The sequence below is a fragment of the Juglans regia genome, chromosome 14 (assembly GCF_001411555.2).
Source record: "Juglans regia cultivar Chandler chromosome 14, Walnut 2.0, whole genome shotgun sequence".
In the NCBI taxonomy this organism is placed as follows: domain Eukaryota; kingdom Viridiplantae; phylum Streptophyta; class Magnoliopsida; order Fagales; family Juglandaceae; genus Juglans; species Juglans regia.
In genome coordinates, this window is record NC_049914.1 from 5,073,903 (window position 1) to 5,092,369 (window position 18,467).

General features: G+C 33.0%; 2 protein-coding genes across 3 annotated transcripts; both read right to left on the reverse strand.

Moving 5' to 3' along the window:
- Window positions 1-665: 665 nt before the first annotated feature.
- On the reverse strand, window positions 666-2,502 carry LOC109020286 (probable DNA-directed RNA polymerase subunit delta). Of its 2 annotated transcripts, XM_019002719.2 has the most exons (3): window positions 2,390-2,502; window positions 1,411-1,734; window positions 666-939 (listed from the first exon to the last, which is right to left on the reverse strand). In XM_019002719.2, exons 1-3 carry the CDS (start codon window positions 2,402-2,404, stop codon window positions 931-933), a joined length of 348 nt encoding a protein of 115 aa, XP_018858264.1. In that variant the 5' UTR covers window positions 2,405-2,502; the 3' UTR covers window positions 666-930. The 2 variants fall into 2 exon arrangements, with proteins under 2 accessions (XP_018858264.1, XP_018858262.1); XM_019002717.2 differs by lacking the exon at window positions 666-939 and having other exon boundaries at window positions 1,223-1,734.
- Window positions 2,503-6,961: 4,459 nt separating this feature from the next.
- On the reverse strand, window positions 6,962-8,830 carry LOC109003675 (uncharacterized protein At5g48480-like). Its single transcript, XM_018981920.2, has 2 exons — window positions 8,368-8,830; window positions 6,962-7,459 (listed from the first exon to the last, which is right to left on the reverse strand). Exons 1-2 carry the CDS (start codon window positions 8,643-8,645, stop codon window positions 7,240-7,242), a joined length of 498 nt encoding a protein of 165 aa, XP_018837465.2. The 5' UTR covers window positions 8,646-8,830; the 3' UTR covers window positions 6,962-7,239.
- Between the last annotated feature and the right edge of the window lie 9,637 nt (window positions 8,831-18,467).

An 18,467-nucleotide genomic window follows, 5' to 3' on the forward strand; every position in this document is an offset into this window, starting at 1 on the left:
CAATTAGGGTAGGTTTGGGGGGTGAGATGAGAACTTTGTGTTTTGTTTTGAAGTTTAAAATATTAAGTTTTAATATTATTATTGTTTTGAGATTTGAAAAAGGTGTATTGGAATTTTAAAAAGTTGAATTGTTTATTATATTTTGTATGGGGATTTGAAAAAGGTGTAATGATGAGATGAGAATTTTGTGTTTTTTTCAAATAATTTGGGCGCTTATATATCATGACATGCATACTATGAAAAAAAACTTTAAAAACATGTCATCAAACTATTTCACTAAAAATCATAAAATCTCAAATAAGAAATATCATTTTATTTTTTACTTTAAATTGGCGAGCGAAAACAAAAATATACACTATATATGATCTACGCGGCCTGTTTAATTGCCTCCAAATAGCCACCTTCTCTAGTTCTATATATTTAATTATGCAAAGAGCCGTAAATGATAAACATCCAGTAAATAAATAAATGACCTTTTTTCTTAGATATATATGAAATAATAAAAATAATAATAATAAAAAGAAATCTCCGAAACGCTTGATGAAATAACTTATTCTTGTAAATGGCTTATGATCAAATCCGATATATGCACGCTGGGATTAGGGACGAAATTCAATGATTATCATAAATATTAATTAAAACACCATCAAACAACACACATTACAAAAGACAACAACATGGAAAGTGTCTATATATCGATCATCGGCTGAAAATACAAATAAATCACTCTGATCTGATATTTGGAAGATCCAAATTACCAGTGCTTATAGACACTTTCAAACAGGAAATTAATGAAAAGCTCTAACCCAAATCACAGCATCCATCATCACAGATGCTAAAGTACGTACGTGCCACTATTTTAGCAACAGAAATACTTAACGAACCTTTTATTTCTTTTTGCACCTAAAAGTAGTAATTTCCTTCATTTTACTACTCTAAGAGCATTGGTAATGGTCTAGCCATTGCCAAGTCTAAAATTTGGCTAGAATCTTAATTTTTAACTATAATATCAATTTTTGACTAGGTGAGTCCACATTAGACTAGCCATTATAAAGTTAAAATAATAATATTATATTATGTTTTTTTTTTTTTTTTTTTTTGCAAATACAATTTATATATTTTTTAGATCTTTATGGTTTGTAGAAATAATGTGTCTACTCTATCAATTAATATAAATAATGTGCTTACCATGCATGTTTTACCATTCAAAGAGAGATGGAAGTGATTAAATAATTAAATATTACTTTCCATTGTGAATAGTAGCTAGCCATATTTGGAGAGGACTTAAGATTTACTATTCATCAAGTCTTAAGCTTTTGATCATTAGCTAGTCCAATGTAGAGGCCTTTTCTCACATTTAGCTAAAGTTTGGACTTGCATTGACATTTGACTAGTCCATTACCAATACTCTTCATCATCCTCGTCATCTTGATCTTCAGCTTCATGTTCTATTTTCTCTGTCCATTTTGAATCCTCCTCATGAATTGGTGACACTGGTGCTTTATCCACTTCATCATGATCATCAGCTACTACTTCACTATCTTCTTCTATATCATCGGGCAAAACCACTTCCTTAGGTTTATGATCTGTCTCCTCTGCAGTAGCTATGAATTCTATATCTTTAGTGGCCAAATCCTGATCTTGATCGACGGCAGCAGACTCCTGATCATCATCATGTGTTGTTTCTTCTGTTTCCTTAGTCACCACCTCTTTCACTGGTGTAGGAATATCAGCCTAAAACTCCACCAGATCACACAGTCTATTAGGAATAATTAATGATACTCAAAGCTCAGATTATAATCAATCAGAGGCGCTAGCTGAAATCTTATTTATCAAGAACTTTTACATAAACTGCACAGCTAAACATGAATGAGTTAATTTAATTAAACAAGTTTTGTCTTTCCACATTAATGAATATGCGTGATCGGTACGTAACATCTTTCTGAGCTCATATATATAGCAAGATGATCGTGGTTGTCTTGTTTGCTCAACCCCATCTCGATTCTCGATCTGGGGGCTATTCCTCCAAAGTAAAGATCGAGGATTTGAGAACAGTATAATATATATATATATATATATGATTGTAGTGATGACTACAATCACTGATGAGTAAATTTATAACTTCCTATATAGAAAAACATGCAGAAAAGATAGCTTTAACATGAGAACTCTACAAATATATTATGGCCGACGTTAAACTCCTCTTTGTACGTAGCATATATGTAAGGCAGGGTACGTATGCATTCACTGCGTAACATAGACCGATATTGTTATGACAAAATAACAAGTATGTACTAGGCTAGGCAAAACTTAATGCTAGCCTCCCTACGCCTATCAATTTCGATTACGATCGAGAGAGAGGGAGAGATCTAGAGATAAAGGTCAGCACCTGGAGAGAAGCCATGGAGAGAGCACTCAAAAAGCAAGAAAGATAGCAAAAGAAAGGGATAGAAGGAGAGGCAAGTTGGAGGTATATAGCTAAATGAACTGAAATATAGAAGGGTGATACGGCCTCTATATTTATAGTGCATAAAAAAGCTTAATTATTTAGTACAACGCATTGATAGGAATCTCCTTTTTATCAAGTGACTGACAGAACGGCCATTAAAATTAAGATCTTAGAACAAAAAAAAAAAAACTAAATATATGAATTTAAAATATATATAATTGTATAAACTGATATTAAAGTTGAAAGAAAATTAAGCAATATTAATACATGAAGATACATTCTTTGGTAAATGAAACGAGAGTGTGATATATGCATGAAAAAGAAAGAATAAAGGAGGTAGGAGGGTGGAATTAAAAAGCAAAGGCAATCATCGTTGCCATGTCCGATCCATGCAACTCTGATCCATATTCCATTATAAATTATTGCTTTAATATATCACTTAAGGAACCAAATGCTAATTGCTTTCAGATATGCTAGATCGATCGAACATCATCAATGGTTGAAGAATTTCGTGGGTCCTAATAAGCTGAAAATATGCAAAGTGAAGAGGTAGTGGGAGTTTTGATGGGAAACATATGCATTTATTATTAAGGTTCTAATGCTTAAAGCGGTTTGTTCCCTTGATCATAAGATGCATTTTCCCCCTTGGGAATATTGCTTCAGCTTTTGCTGCTTTATTCAAGTTCTTAGATACCATCATTAATGGGTACTGACTGGAGCTAGCATGTTGTCTGATCATGCATGCATGTTTCTTTTGCTGCAAGGTTAATGGCATTAAAAGGGGCTAATTAATCAGAGGTTGCCAAGGGATGGATTAATTTTAGATTGTTTGTCTGCTCTGCAATGACATATATGGGCAAGAAGAAGCTGCTTGTAATTAATTAACAAAGACATGAGATAAATTATATTGACTAGTTCATGTATAAATGCTTCCGCCGCCTTTTTGGCAGCTTAATTCCTAAGCTAAACTAGAGGTACTACTTGAGAATTAGGGGATTAATGCTAAATTACCTTAATGTTTGATTGGATCCAATTATATGGGAATCTTGCTGATCATAACTCAGTTATATATCTTGATTTGTGAGATTCGTTTTCTATTGCAACACGCAGTTACCGTAGTGATTAAGATCTTTTTAAATTTTTTACCCGAAATTAAAGAGTATTTTGAGGAGGAATAGTCATATGAAGTCAAGAGTTATTTAAAGTTTTTAAGAACATTAAATATTCAATAAATATTTTTTAAACATCTTTAAACAATTAAAAAATATAAATTCATTAGTAATCACTTTCTAAACCATTAAGAGAAAAATAAAAAAATAGTCAAAATGAGAGGGCAAAATGAAAGAATCATTTAGCATTTCTCTTTAGAGAGAAGTGTGATTACATAACGTACTTTATTAATACAAAAACACTTGAATTATTAAAGCTCAATTATAAAACACTTTCAAATAAACCTTATAATAATTAGAAGTGTTATTCCTAATTATTTTTACCATCATCCTCTAATGTGTCATCAAATGATTGAAAGAATGGTATTAATATAGAAATACTAGAATTTCAGTTAGCATTGGTATTATTACTATATTATTATTATTACATTAATAATTTAATGGCTAAAATAAAAGTAGATATATATATATATATATAGAGAGAGAGAGAGAGAGATAATTGACTGTATAAATAAGTTGGTTGGGCATCCTTAATATATAATTAGACGCCCAACAGATCTTCTCACGGGAGATAAGCCCAAACAAGTACTTTTAAGATCCTAATCATATACTAGTTACACTGTAGGACCGTGACCGTTCGTTTAATTGGAAAAACAAAACAAATCAAACTTTTGGAGCAAAAACTAGCTTTATGTGCAAAAAATATCTTACGATGGAAGAAGGAAAATCGTAAGATATTGGATTTATGCGTGATATTAAGATATTGGTCTAAATTTTAACAATAACTCGCACCATGAGCTTTTATCTATGGAAAATATTTTAGTCGTAAAAAATTACACAAAAGTAAATTCACAAATTGATATAACTTGATATGGTACGTCAAATTATAAAATTAATTTTATTATAATGTAGAGCTAACGGATTTCATGAAATCACATCAGTTTGTAAATTTTTTTTATGTAATATCAATTTATAAATTTATTTTATGTCTATAACAATTCTCAAAGAGCTGAACACAATAAGTCGTACGAGCATTTTCCCTAAAGGTGTCCCCATCCATCCATCCACACAGCCTAAATTTATGGAAAATAATACCTTATAACTTTTCAAGTTTTGAAAAAAAAAAAAAAACCATCCAAATTTAAAAGAGAAAAGCTAAAAACAAGTCGGGTGCTTTCATATTTTTACACCCATCAATGACAATTTGACACATAGGAGTTGCAGGAAACTCCTTTCCACACCTGCATGTAGGAAACTCATTTTCACACTCATTAGCAGCAATTCCTCTCCCCTCTCCCCTCTCCCCTCTCCCTCGTGCAACAATTCCTCTCACCCCTCTCTTGTGCAGCGCCGATTTCCTCTCCCTCTCTCCCCGCACCTATTTCCTTGCAGGCCCTATTGAAATTGTTGTCAAGAAATTACACAACCTCAATGTTGTGGCCTCTGAAGTTCAATCCTCGATCTACTTTGCTACCCCTTCTATATTTCTTCTCTTTGCTCTTCTTTTGCTTTTTTACTGTTTCTCCTAGATATGAATAATCATGCATATGGTAATATTTATTTGAATAGGAAAGAATAAAACAATAAAGAAAGCGAGGTAAACATAACCAAGTTATTTACTTGTAGAAGTCGCAATGAATTAGATTGTTTAACAAACTCTCAGTCCGTCAGCCTCTCCTCTGTTTCTCCTTTACAAAAAATTGTGTCTGCAAATAGAATTTGTAAGTAGAATGTGAAGAATGTGGATGTAGGAATAAAGATAAAATTGATAGAAAAATACCTAGATAAGTCAAGGATGATGTTTTCCAATTGAGGATAAAGATAATAAAAGTGCCGCTCTAGAATGTGAGCAATCTTAGGCCAATACTCACATCTCTTGTCCACATCTTCGTAATAAGATGGGGCAATTATAAATCCTCAACATTTTCATAGAGGTTAGCTTACAAATTGCTCCTGACACTAATTTCAAGCTAGAGTATCCAAAAATTGTGAACCGCTCAAGCGATGCCCCAATAGCGGATCCACTCTAATATTGCCATCAAACTTGAACAGTTTATGATTACAAGTTCTCATAGAATAGTAACATATTGAAGTCCCAATGGGAGAACACCAATTTCGAAATATTTTGAAACTTCCAATAGTTGAGGCTTTTAAGCCATTTCCATTTCATCAAGAATATATAAACAACTACTTAGTAATTTCATTAACTACGAAACCTGAACTATTTTTTTATTATTGAATTTAACATGCACACAGTTCATCTTGAACCCATCTCTCTGTCCAAAACTTACGAGTGAAAGAGCTGATATTTTGAGCAAAAGTTGATTACTAAAATTCAAAATCAAATTAAAAGAGATCGATTGAGGGGAGACACAGGGAGAGCGTGTGAGGGATGAGAAAGAGTTTCGAGAGAGAGAGAAGGGATGGAGGGGGGGAAGAAGAAAAAAATGCGGGGAGCGTCTAATTCCTCTGATGGTACAGGATTTCATTACTTGCAAACAAATATATATATTTCATTCACTACAAAATCATCGGTGTAAATCTGCCTTCTCAGACGTCCGGCTCCTAACTTTACTCAATCTCAAATCATAAAAACATTCTAGCAAAAAAAAATAATTAACTAATATTTTTTACAATAATTTAAGCAACTATATTTTGAATAAAAAATATTTTTATAAAATATCTTATAAAAATATCCTATTTTATAATATTGAAAAGCAATATATTGTATAATGTGTAATTATATTATTACTCTTCTAGAAAAAGCTCGAGGTATTAAATTATATAAATTAAATCCCCTGCCAATAACTCAATCGCACACACGAGTCACGAGATCCATTTACCACTCGATCCTCTCGTTCGCAACTCCCGAAACCTACTAGTTCTGGGACCACCCTAGTAAAAGCGACAACTGCTCCCCAATACCCATTTTCGAATCCTCCGAACCAGAATGGACACGTGTCGACGAACAAGTGGCTACCACACAACCAGCGACAATGTCCAGTCCCTCCAACTTCCTCCCAAGTAACGCTGCCCAACGACCCTTGTCTATAGGTCCGGTATATCGATTCCATTTATTTGTCGACAAATAATACACATTTAAGAAATAAAAAACGGAAAGATTGTACCGGGGAACGAGGCGTAACAATAAACTACCGGTAGACAATATTGCCAACCGCGTCCATCCCCCATCCAAAATATCCACTTATCCACATGGGTAAAACGACGCCATTACCCTTTCATCATGTTGTTCACCAAATAGAAGGGCAATGTGGATTATTCTGTAGTAGAAGGGTAGGAAAAAGAAAGGATGCTATATGATAAATGGAAAAATGCTAGATAAACTAATAAAAGTAGCCGAGTATTTAAATAAAGGCAGCAGAGTAAATAGAAGCAATAATAGTCAAATTAGTCGACAACAGTCGGTTAAAGTCGTTCCCAGTGAGTTTCCGTTTTTCAAAATGACCGAAATATTCACTACTAGGCCTGAAACGCTAAATATCATCTAATCGTAGAAACTTTTTGCTGATAAAAGGGGGGTCCCACACCGACTGCATTAAGGAGAAGCCAACAAAACAGAGACAGGTGGTGAGCAGTGAGACGATTTGATCGAACGGGGAATCAGGCAACCACGTCGGCGCTCTTCTGGGCTGGGGAGCTGATGAGCCAAACGATGCCATACGGGTCCTTGACCTTTCCAACACGCCCACCTCCGCACACGCCGTCGCCCTCTTCGATCTCACCCACAGCTACGGCTCCCGTGCTCACGGCCTTCACGATGGCAGCATTGACGTCCTCGGTCTCCAGGCAGAGCACAATTCCAGCCCCCTCTGCATTGGCCCTGTTCAAAAACCCACTTCCATCATATTTGTGACCATATATCGAAGGGCAAATACGAGGAAAATGTTACTTTCTTCAACTCTTTCATGCTCCGGTGGCCCATTTATACTGGTCAAAACTTTGCATAAGTACATTTTTCATTTCATCTCTAGGTCAAAATAATAAGATCGCTGAGGTTGATATCTTTTGCTTATTCCAACATAAAGAAGAAGCGACAAGAACAAAATCAAAAGCCATAAACAACAGATTATTAAAAAAAAAACACAAACTAGAAGAAACCACGCAAAAGCTAGACCATAGATGGACCATACTGGAGCAAAAACTTCAAAATAAAATGTCTAAAAGATTCTGAAAGAAAGCAAACGGACTTAAACATACATTGAGGACCGAAAACGGACAACACACATGACTAAGGGACAAAAACATTTAAAAGATAACGGAGACCAAAACTAGATCAGAGGCGAGAGTCCGGAAAAAAAAAAAAACTCCAGTAAATTCCATATTTGACCAAGTCAGCAGAAAGGACACAGGCATCTGATGGCAACGAAAATGGAAAAAAACTGGATAAACATAACGGCAAGAAAGCTAAGAAGGAAGCGACGCAGAACAACCAGCCAGAGGTGGAGATCTATAGTACTATAAACGTAGAGATCAAGACGAGAAAAAGTATGGAATAAGGAGCCATGCATATGAACGACTATCTAAAACCAGAGAAATCAAGTATATTCTGTAGTAAAAATCGTAAAAAACTTACACAAAATTGAATGAGATCCATTAAAATGCAAAAAACTGCCTATGAGGCCTACAGATCCAAAGGAAAGTGACACTCTACACGCACAAACAAGAATGTTCGGAAAAAGTATATACGCAGCGAGAACGAGAGAGAGAGAGAGAGAGAAAGAGGCTTACGGAGCAGCAGAGTCATCACTGAAGTCAGAGACCAGAAAGGTGGAGCCACCGAGCTTCATCTGAGCAGAGAGAATGAGAGGGAGCTCTTGATCGGCTTTGCGCTTGGGGTGCATGGTACGGCCGAGCTCCTCAGCGCCGAACGCAGCCTTGTAGAACTGAATGGCGTCGCTCGCCTTGGGAGCCTCCACAAGCAGCTGCGGCTTTACCGCCGTGAAAACCAAGGCGTCGGTGACAGCTCCCTTAGCGGCTACTCCGTTATGGACCTCCTGCTGCGCCATTGAATCTCCGAGGGACAGAAAATAAGAACCAAAGCCTCACAGAGATAGAGAGAGAGAGAATGAAACCCTAGCCCTAGGAGAGAGAAAGAAACGAGAACTGGATAAAATGAGAATGGCGTGGGGTTGGGAAAGCCGGTGGGGTATGGAATTTATAGAAACTGGAAAGCCGAACCTTCTGTGTCTGTAGCGTTTATTAGGACAGGAAGGGTAATAAGACTTTGTTGGGCATAACATTTGCCCTTTGTTTTCCTCGTGTTTACGAGCGATGCCCCTGGTCTCGCCGTAGAAAATCGAAATTTCTTTTGGACCGACTCACAAAGACTACTAGAGGTATTTAAAATTTAAAATATGGTATAGTGTATACGGAATAATGTGGGTACAGTTCCGGGCGTCAAAGATCCGATCAATCATATCTTCTTGTATTTTTCTAATTATCTAAAGGATAAGGTAGTGAATATTTTTAGATTTCTCTTTGATTTCTTCAAGAAACCTAAGTTCATAAGTAAGATTTTTCTCTTTGGCTCTTTGTTAATTCAGGTGGAATTTTTGTTGTGGACCCCACTTCTTCTTATATCTTTCGTTTTAATTTCAGTACAACCTTGCTTAGAAAATAACATACAAATTAAATCATGGTTAAGAAAAATATTAATAATGAGATTAGTAATGAAGCTTGTTGTAAGAGACGGTCCTTGTGATGCCAATTAGCTTCCCAAAGTAGATTGTTTGACTTACATATTCAATATTCAATATTCTATAAATAATAGTGAAATAATTTAAGTTAAAATATTTAATTAAATTTTGAGAAATAAGAGATAAAATACTGAATAAAAATATTATAAATTTAAAAAATTATTTTAATATAATTCTTGTTTTTAAATTTAAAAAAATTGTATTGATTTTTATGTTTTTTCTTTTAAGTTCATAAAAATTGTATTGGTTTTTATATTTAGATAATAATTAGATAAAAAATTTAAAAATTTAAAATTTAAAAATTAAAATTGTTTCTGAAATTTAAGTGATGTTTATGAATGAAATTTCAAGAACTTCATATTTGATTTATATATCCAAACATTCCTTCAATGTTTAAGAAATATTATATGATTCATTTTATATGTCTATCTATTTCTTTCACTGCATTAAATTTTAAATTTGGGTCAAAGAACTCTAGAATACTTGTACTCCTTTCAATTGTAAGCGTATCAACTTGCGCTTCTTCACTTAAACATTTGTAAACTTTTTTTTATGAAATTTTTAGACATTTGCAACTGATTGCAATGAGAGTAGGTTAATTAGGAAAAATAGCCCACGTGCTGGTTTCATGTCGTGCTTGGGCTATAAGTTGTTCATTATAATTCGGGCCGAATTAATTGTAGTTCCTAGGACCTTGAATAAGACATCATGGGCTTTCAGAGAATTTATTTAAAGAAATTATTTGTAAAAATTTTAAATAAATAAATTTCGTATAAATTCTCGTAAAAAAGTAAAACTTATCTTAAAAAAATATAAAAAAATTATTTTTTATTAATGAAACTCATTTTTTTTATAAAAAACTTATATAAAACTTGCCTATTTAAAATTTATATCTAGCATTACTCATTTATTTAAGACCTTAATTTTAGTGTTTGGAAATTAAGACACAAGATAAAATATAAAATTTTCATCTCATATTCTTTTATATAAAATATAATAAATAATTTAATTTTTTTAAATTTTAATATATTTTTTTTAAATTTTAAAATAATAATAATATTAAAATATAATATTTTAAATATAAAACAAAAGATAAGATTTTTATCTATCTTCCAAACTTGCGGCCGAAGAATACTCTCCTTTACCGACTTGCATCTGTTTATTAGGATGTTTAAGCTCCCAGCCGCTCGAGTGAATTCTCCTTTTTTTTACACCAGCTAATGAGGATCTACCCATGTAAGCATTGAAGCAACCACAAGTTTACACCCACATGCAGTAGATTAGACTTTTGGTATATGCTTTTCGATCTCTTCCCTCCCCCCTTTTCTCTCTCTCTCTCTCCAAGCAAATACTCTGATTTTGGTTTACACCTACCGAAAACCAGGTCAGTGGCCTCATGATCTGCCAGGATAATGGATATGGCCCTCCTCCCTGACCTTCTTCAGCCATTTTTATACGCTCCCTCGAGCTCCAAAGATCCAACAGCTGCATAATTTGAGTTCTTTTACTTTTGTATACCAACCCCGTAAAAAAAGAAGCCCATTAAACCTCTATGTATACCCTTTTTGTCTACTTGGTTTACTTTCGATGGTTTAGGGAGGACCGGGGTGCTAAAAATGTTGGAGGATTTTGTTGGGTCTGACATAAAGAGATCGATTGAGTTATTGATTTATTTTTGTTTTTCCATTTGGTTTTTATTCTAGAGTCAAGGTCTTTGGTTTTGTAAAGGGTAATCTCTCTCTCCAAGCAAGTATTTGCTTGGAGACAATCGGAGTCTCTGTTTTTTGCAGAGGATAGCGTATTTGCTTGGAGAGAGAATATTTTAGAGAGAGGAGGGCTTGCAGGCAACAGGGTGGGGGAGGGAGGGAGAGAGAGAGGGAAGAGATAGAAAAGTAAAGAGAATACCTGCAGACCGGTCCATCTTCAATAATTGGATGACACGTATGCATTTTATTTTACTTAATCTGCATTTGCCTACACCCGACGAAACCCCCATACAGGCCTCTCGTGCCTTACTTCTTCGTCTTCCAGTCCATCCCATTCCCAAAGGATCTCGACCCCCACACTCGTCCCGTCGGCAACTTGACACCCCCGACGGAGCTTAACCCAGACCATTACTTTTGTCGCCACTTTTACTTATCTGTAAGCTAAAACCTATCTCTTCTTCTCTAAATCCATCAATATGAGAATCACTTGAACCATTTGGATCATCCTATTGAAAGTTTTTCGAATAATTTGCCTGAGAAACTATCCAACACACAAGAATGGAAACAAAAACGTACCTGAATATAAATCTGAGAAGTAAATCAAAAGTAGAGAGCACGTAGTTGCAAACAAAAAACCATACAGAACCCATAACCCAAATCGTGTTCCTGAACGGAGAATCATTTATAAAATGCTGTGTAGCCAAATCGAAATGAGCCTTAAGTGTGAGAAAGTTTTTGGGAACCAAAATTACATTCAACCTCGAAGGCTTCTTTATTATTTTTCTTTTCCCTCAAATTCTAAGCAAATTTGTAGAGTGACATGGGCACAAAATTTCTCGATCAAACTTCACTGGAGAGATTGGCGCCCCACTTGCAGAGAGCGAACATTAGGGGAGGAGGGTGGAAGGAAAATGAGAGGCATTGTTGGAGACCAAAGGAACGAGATCGGAGGAGAAAAATCAGGGCTTGTTTATTTTTAGAAATGAGTTAGTTGAGATTAAAGTGAAAAAGTTGAATAAAATATTGTTAAAATATATTTTTTAATATTATTTTTTTTTTAAATTTAAAAAAATTAAATTATTTATTTTATTTTATATAAAAATTTAAAAAGATTATAATAATGAGATGGGATCTTTACTGAAAATAAACGAAAGCTCAACGTTCAGTTCACCCAAGATTTGATTCCTCAGGGGCAACAAATGAATGGTTTCTATCTCAATCAGTGTTTTGCAATTTTATATTGTGCGCATGAGTTTTAGCACGGTTAACTATTGGATGGCTATTATTCCTTTAAAAACGGACGGACCGTTTAGAAGCGACTCTGAAAAGCAAATACCCAAAGTATAATCTACTGCATGTGAGTATAAACTTGTGTTTGTTGCAATGCTTACATGACAAATCCTTATTGTCTAATGTCTGGTGTAAAAATGAAGAATTCACCCGACCGGCTGGAAGCTTTCTTTGTTTTAATGCGTTGCTATGTTTGTTTGAATTTTTACTTAGAGCATTCACATATGAATCAACAACATTTTTCTCAAATTTTAGTTAAAAATAATCTTTTCCTAAATCTTTTCCTAGACTTTACTTATTTTTCCAAAAGCTTCTACATCTCATTCCCTATTTTTTCTTTATTCTATCAAAATAATATTTTTGTATTTTTTTTTATTTTTTCTACTCATTTATTTGTACATCTTTAATTACTTTTTTTTCTTTCGGAAAAAGAGCGAAAGAAAATTTATTAACTTTTTTTTTCACATTTTCGTAATTATTTAGTTATTTGTTGTACCCAGATTTTTTTATTTTGCATCTATAATGACTTTTTTTTTAAAAAAAAAAAAACTGTTTATATCTCTGAACGATAATATTTTTAAAATCATTACTTTTATAAAAATAATATTTTAAAAAAATCATATTTTCACAAATGGTCAGCTTTTTAAAAAAAAAAATGATATCAATGGTGACATTTTTTTCATATTTAGAGAGCCATTGTTCAAATAGTAAACCATTTCCATAAAATAGGCAACCGGCCGAAGGATAGTTGTTTTTGTAAAAATGTTAATTTCTTTTACTAAAATTTAAGAAATTTGATGGTATGCGGATGCTCTTATAATTTTACTTACAAAAAAAGAAAACAAGAAAAAACAAAGAACCACACATACTTTTTCAATAAGAGATTTCAAGTACTAAATTAAAGTTGGATATCATAATTCACGTTTTTTTTTTCTGAACAAAATATAAATCATGTTTTGCCCTTATTAATGATTAATTATTAATTAGATTTTGCCGTAATTTTAGTAAAATAAACCAAATGTAAAGGTATACCGTTATCATGTGCATTCTTAGAATTTGGATGTTTACGACATTTTAACTTTCCATGGATTCATTGGGGCAAAAGTTATGGTATTGTTTGAACTCATTTTTTTAACATAATTATTTTCCTTTTATTTTCTATAATTCAATCGGCGTATTTTGTATATTTTTTTAAAATTATAGGGAATGTATATTATCTTTCCATAAAATAATAACAATCACAAACAATACTTCAAAGCTATATATCATAATCATACATATAATCGCGCGCGCACACATATATATATAATTATACATATATTATAAGCTTTTTCACAACCCTAGCTTCATACAACTTAGTTTTAAATAAATGATATTTTTATAAAATAACTTGTAAAAGTAACATATTTTTTACGAAAATATCCTTAATTTAAAATATAGTTGTATAAATAGTTTTAAGTGTATCATTAGTGTGTATATATATATATATATAGTAAAGGATGACAATTAATATCCAATTATGTTAATTTGCCCGAGAAGAGACGTCAATCATTATTGTTATATATATATATATATATATATTATATATCAATAATTTTAGACAATATTCAAGAAGTTACAAATTAAGATGGACAATGATACATGAATTATTGCATCGATCATTAATATATATTGATCAGATATATTAATGTTGGGCATGCATGAGATGGCGTGCGGCATGCACACACCTAGCTAGCTATTGCAGCGCGCGCGCATTAACAAGCAACATCGCATTTGCACTTATAATTCTGCTGATCGTTGGGAATGGGACTGCATTTACAATTTGTAGGCGGAGATGGGGCTTCTCCGTATATGGCTCTCATCTGATGGAAGCAATCGGAAACTCCAAACATGCCGCTACATTGGCCTTGAGCCTTCATCTCTGCTGGGCAATATTTTATACCTGCATTTACCAAACATATTATGTATATGTACATCAATGACAGAAAAAAACCTAAAAACAAAGCAATATCGACACTACATATATATATGCACCTTCAGAAAGGGATAGCAGACATGAAAACAGGACCAAAAACAGCACGATAAATCTTCCGGAGTTCTTCATGGACGTTGATATATATTCTCTCTAATGAATTAATGTTGCAGGAATTTGTATATTTTTAAATTGAGGGTACTGAAACTTTTGAAAGGTTTAGGCATATATTAATAGGCTCATGATCCTAATGTGAGCAGATCGAGGAGAGTCTAGAAGGCAGAAGGAAGCTGCTCATGATCAATTGGAGGTTCAAATGATTCGTAGCCTTTTTTATCGGAGTGGTGCTGTCATGACGTTGTGGGTTTGTTTGCTCCATCAAATCAGACTAAGCAAAAATGAAAAACAACTGCACGGGCAATACTCCAATAGCTAGGTTTTGGTCCTAGCTAGGTAGAGACCATGATTGCAAGAGCAATACGTTTCTAGATCTGCGGAAACTCGCAATTAAATAAATCCCTTTAATTGAATATAAGAATTTCTAGCTAATTTATTTTTACCGAAAGAAGACTCAAAATTCTAGCTATATATATGAGCAATGCTAGGTACAGTCTTCATTTGAGGACTGCAATGTAAGTTTAGGTTATTTTGACTTTAAATTTTTTTAAAATTATAAAATTATCTTTCCTAAAATTATGTTTTCTCTCATTTAATGATGTGCTTGTACATGCAGTCTCCACTTGAAGACTGTAAATAAAATTTCTCTATATATATATACCAAGCACATACGAAAACAATGTGGCGGGTCAGACTTGTAAAACGCTTTGATTGGTATATATAAAATGGAGGCGCCAGATCAAAGAAATGATCATATTCTAAGAGTTCTTCCGAGTTTGAATCGGAATTTGAGTGCCAAAGAGAAATTACATATAAAAATATGTCTTATAGTATTTTAATGCTGCCCATCAATAAAAGTTGTAGGCCGATTATAAAAAATATTTGAAGATCTTAAAAATTTGACTCTAAATAAAAGTTTCAAATTTGAGTGATGTTTATGAATGAAATCTCAAGAACTTCATGTCTAATCTATGTATCCAAACATCCCTTAAATGCTTAATAAGTATTATATTATTCATGTCATGTCTCTATCTATCTCTCGCAACTTTAAATTTTAGATTTGGGTCAAAGAACTCTAGAATACTTCTACTCCTTTCAATTGGGTCAAAGAACTATAATGATTCAGGCCGAATTAATTATAGTTCCCAGGCCCTTGAATAAGACATGGGCTTTCAGAGAATTTATTTAAGGCCTTAGTTTTATTTTGATGTTTAAGCTGGTGGCCGAGGAACTCTCTATTTACTCTCCTTGCCGACTTGATCTGTTTTCGGTTTTGTTTTATCCCGTTTGAATGTTAAGCTGAAATGAGATGTATTGAATCCTATATAAATATAGTAAATTGAGATGATAAAATGAGTTTTGTGAGATCTTTTTTTTTTTTTTTTTAAGAAGAGCCGGAAACTACCCACGTAGCAGCCCCGTCTCAATTTTATTAATAAATCCTCTCTTGTGGCAGAGGAATACCGTGGTTACAACCCGAGACCTAAGGCTACAAGAGAAAAACCAAAACCAGGTCTCCAAAAAAATCAAATAAACGTAACCACAATACAAAAGACACCAAGAAACAAAAATTAAAGCAAATAACACAAGATCAAAACCCTGCGAGGGAAACCTGCACAAGCATAGAGTAAGAAAAAATTAAACTGATAGCAGAGGAAGAAACATACCTGGAGAAACCAACGCTCTAAATCAACTATCAACGTCTTCGAGTTTTCCGGAGATAAGGAAGACCCCCTCTATCCAACCGGATATTACCTCTAATAGGAGCAGGCAGCTCAGATAAAGAAAACCAAGTGCCAGTGTGACCCTTAGCACCCATTTTAGCAAATCCATCAGCAACCGAGTTACATTCTCTATAGCAGTGAATAATAGAAACATTAAGACCAACTATACGACTCTGAATTTCATCCCAATAATCTTTCATGTACGAAAGGCCACATCTCTGATTCCTCAACCAGTTAAGCACAAGCATGGAATCGAGTTCAATCTCCACAGAACAAAAACCCAACAAACCAATGTACCGAAGCCCATGAAGAAAACCTATCAGTTCTGTATTTAGATGAGACCTATTTAAGATGAGTTTAAATGTATTTAGATATCAAAATGAGTTTATATATATATATATATATATATTTATGAGAAGTTAAAAAATGTTGTGAGTCCTGCGTGTAGAAAGGTGTTGAATTCAAAAAAATTGTGAGTCTCACGTGTAAAGAGGTTTTGAGTTGAGATGAATTTAATGATTTGAGAGTTGAGTATTTTAACTTTAGATTTAGCTTAAAATTAGACTGAACTGAATTGAGTCCAAATTCCAAACGGGCCTTAATGTGTTGCTGTGTTTGTTTCAATTTTAGCCTTTTAGAGCATTCACATCCCAATGAACAAAATTTTTCTCAAATTTTAGTCCAAACAAAAATTTCCCTAGATATTACTTATCTTTCCAAAACCTTATACATTCCTACTCCCTATTCTTTCTCTATTATATTAAAACAATATTTTTTATTCTTTCTTAATTATTTTTTCTACTCATTTATTTGTACATCTATGACTACTTTTTTTTTCTTTCGGTGAAAGAGTGGAAGAAAAAAATTTTAACTTATTGTTTTCAAAATTTCGTAATTATTTAATTATTTTTTGTACCCATATTTTGTATCTTTCATCTGTAACAAATTTTTTTAAAACTTCTTATCCCTCTAAACAATAATATTTTTAAAATCAGTACTTTCATAACAATAATATTAAAAAAAAAATCATATTTTCATAAATGGTCAGTTTTCTTTTTTAAAAAATGATCTCAATGGTGACATTTTTTTTCAAATTTCAACTATAACAAATATGAAGATAAGAGAAAATATAGATGATTGGAAGAATAATTTGTTTTATGAGTTAGAATAAAATATTTATAAAAAATTATTTAAAGATGAATAGCAGCTCTCATATTTAGGGAGCCATTGTTTAAATCTTAAACCCTTTTTCTGAAATAGGCAACTGGATGGAGAGGAATTTTTGTAAAAAAGTTCAATTTTTTTTCTAAAATTTAGAAAATTTAATAGTATAGGCATCTGGATGCAGTTACTCTTATAATTTTACTTACAAAAAAGAAAACAGGAAAAAACAAAAACCACACATACTTTTCCCACTACAAGAAATACCATGTTTTTCCATGAATGCTTTTGGTGGCAAAAAGCATCATTTTTTTGGGAAAAACTCTATTCCCACCAATTTCATTCGTAGAGGAGTCGTGGGATATAAGTCGCCGCAAAAAGTATTTTATATAAAATATCAAAGTCGTGGAAAATACCAGGCTATTCTCATGAAAAATCCCGCGGCAATAGCCTACTAAGCTCGCCGCAAAAGCACGTTTACATTCATCATTGCTTGTGAGAATATGACCAATTACATCGCTAGGTATTGGTGGGTATTAGTTTGGTGGAAAAAAAATGTTTTTCAGCAAAAAATAGTATTTGTCGCAAGATGTATTCACAGAAAATGCTAGAAGAATTCAAAAAAAAAAAATGTAAAAGCAAAAAAAGATGAGACTGAGTAAAAAATAATCAATATAAGCTAAAAATATATATACAAATATTGGAGATTCAAAACAAACTGTGAGTATACCATTATCAAGAAACTATAATGATCAGTTGCAAGTGTACAAAGAAATACTAACTTGTAGGATCATTATTCAAGCAAGAGTTCGAACTTTGTTTCCTTTTTTAACAAAGAATTCAAAATTTAACTTATCAGTATCATATCCCTGCAAAAATTTGTAATCCATCCATGCTCATTAAAATAAAACTTCAGATAAGCAATTGTTGATAAGTCCTCCCAATAGAGAGCAAATGCTCAGAATATAGTGCCATATATGGAATGCTTATTTGAAGTCGCCGTAAAATGTTAGTATATTCTCGCTAATACTGTGATTTAATTGTCTTATACGGTAGACTTAAAGTTAGTATATTCTCGCTAATACTGTGATTTAATTGTCTTATACAACAAACTTATTTTCGGCGACATGAAGTAGTCGCAAAAAGTTAGTTTTACTGACGA

Bases quoted from the DNA above. Each gene is read 5' to 3' on its own strand.
- LOC109003675 (XM_018981920.2), bottom strand. From the start codon at position 8,645: ATGGCGCAGCAGGAGGTCCATAACGGAGTAGCCGCTAAGGGAGCTGTC. The intron at 7,460-8,367 runs GTAAGCCTCTTT...GTTTTTGAACAG, and splicing joins AGTGATGACTCTGCTGCTCC to GGCCAATGCAGAGGGGGCTG.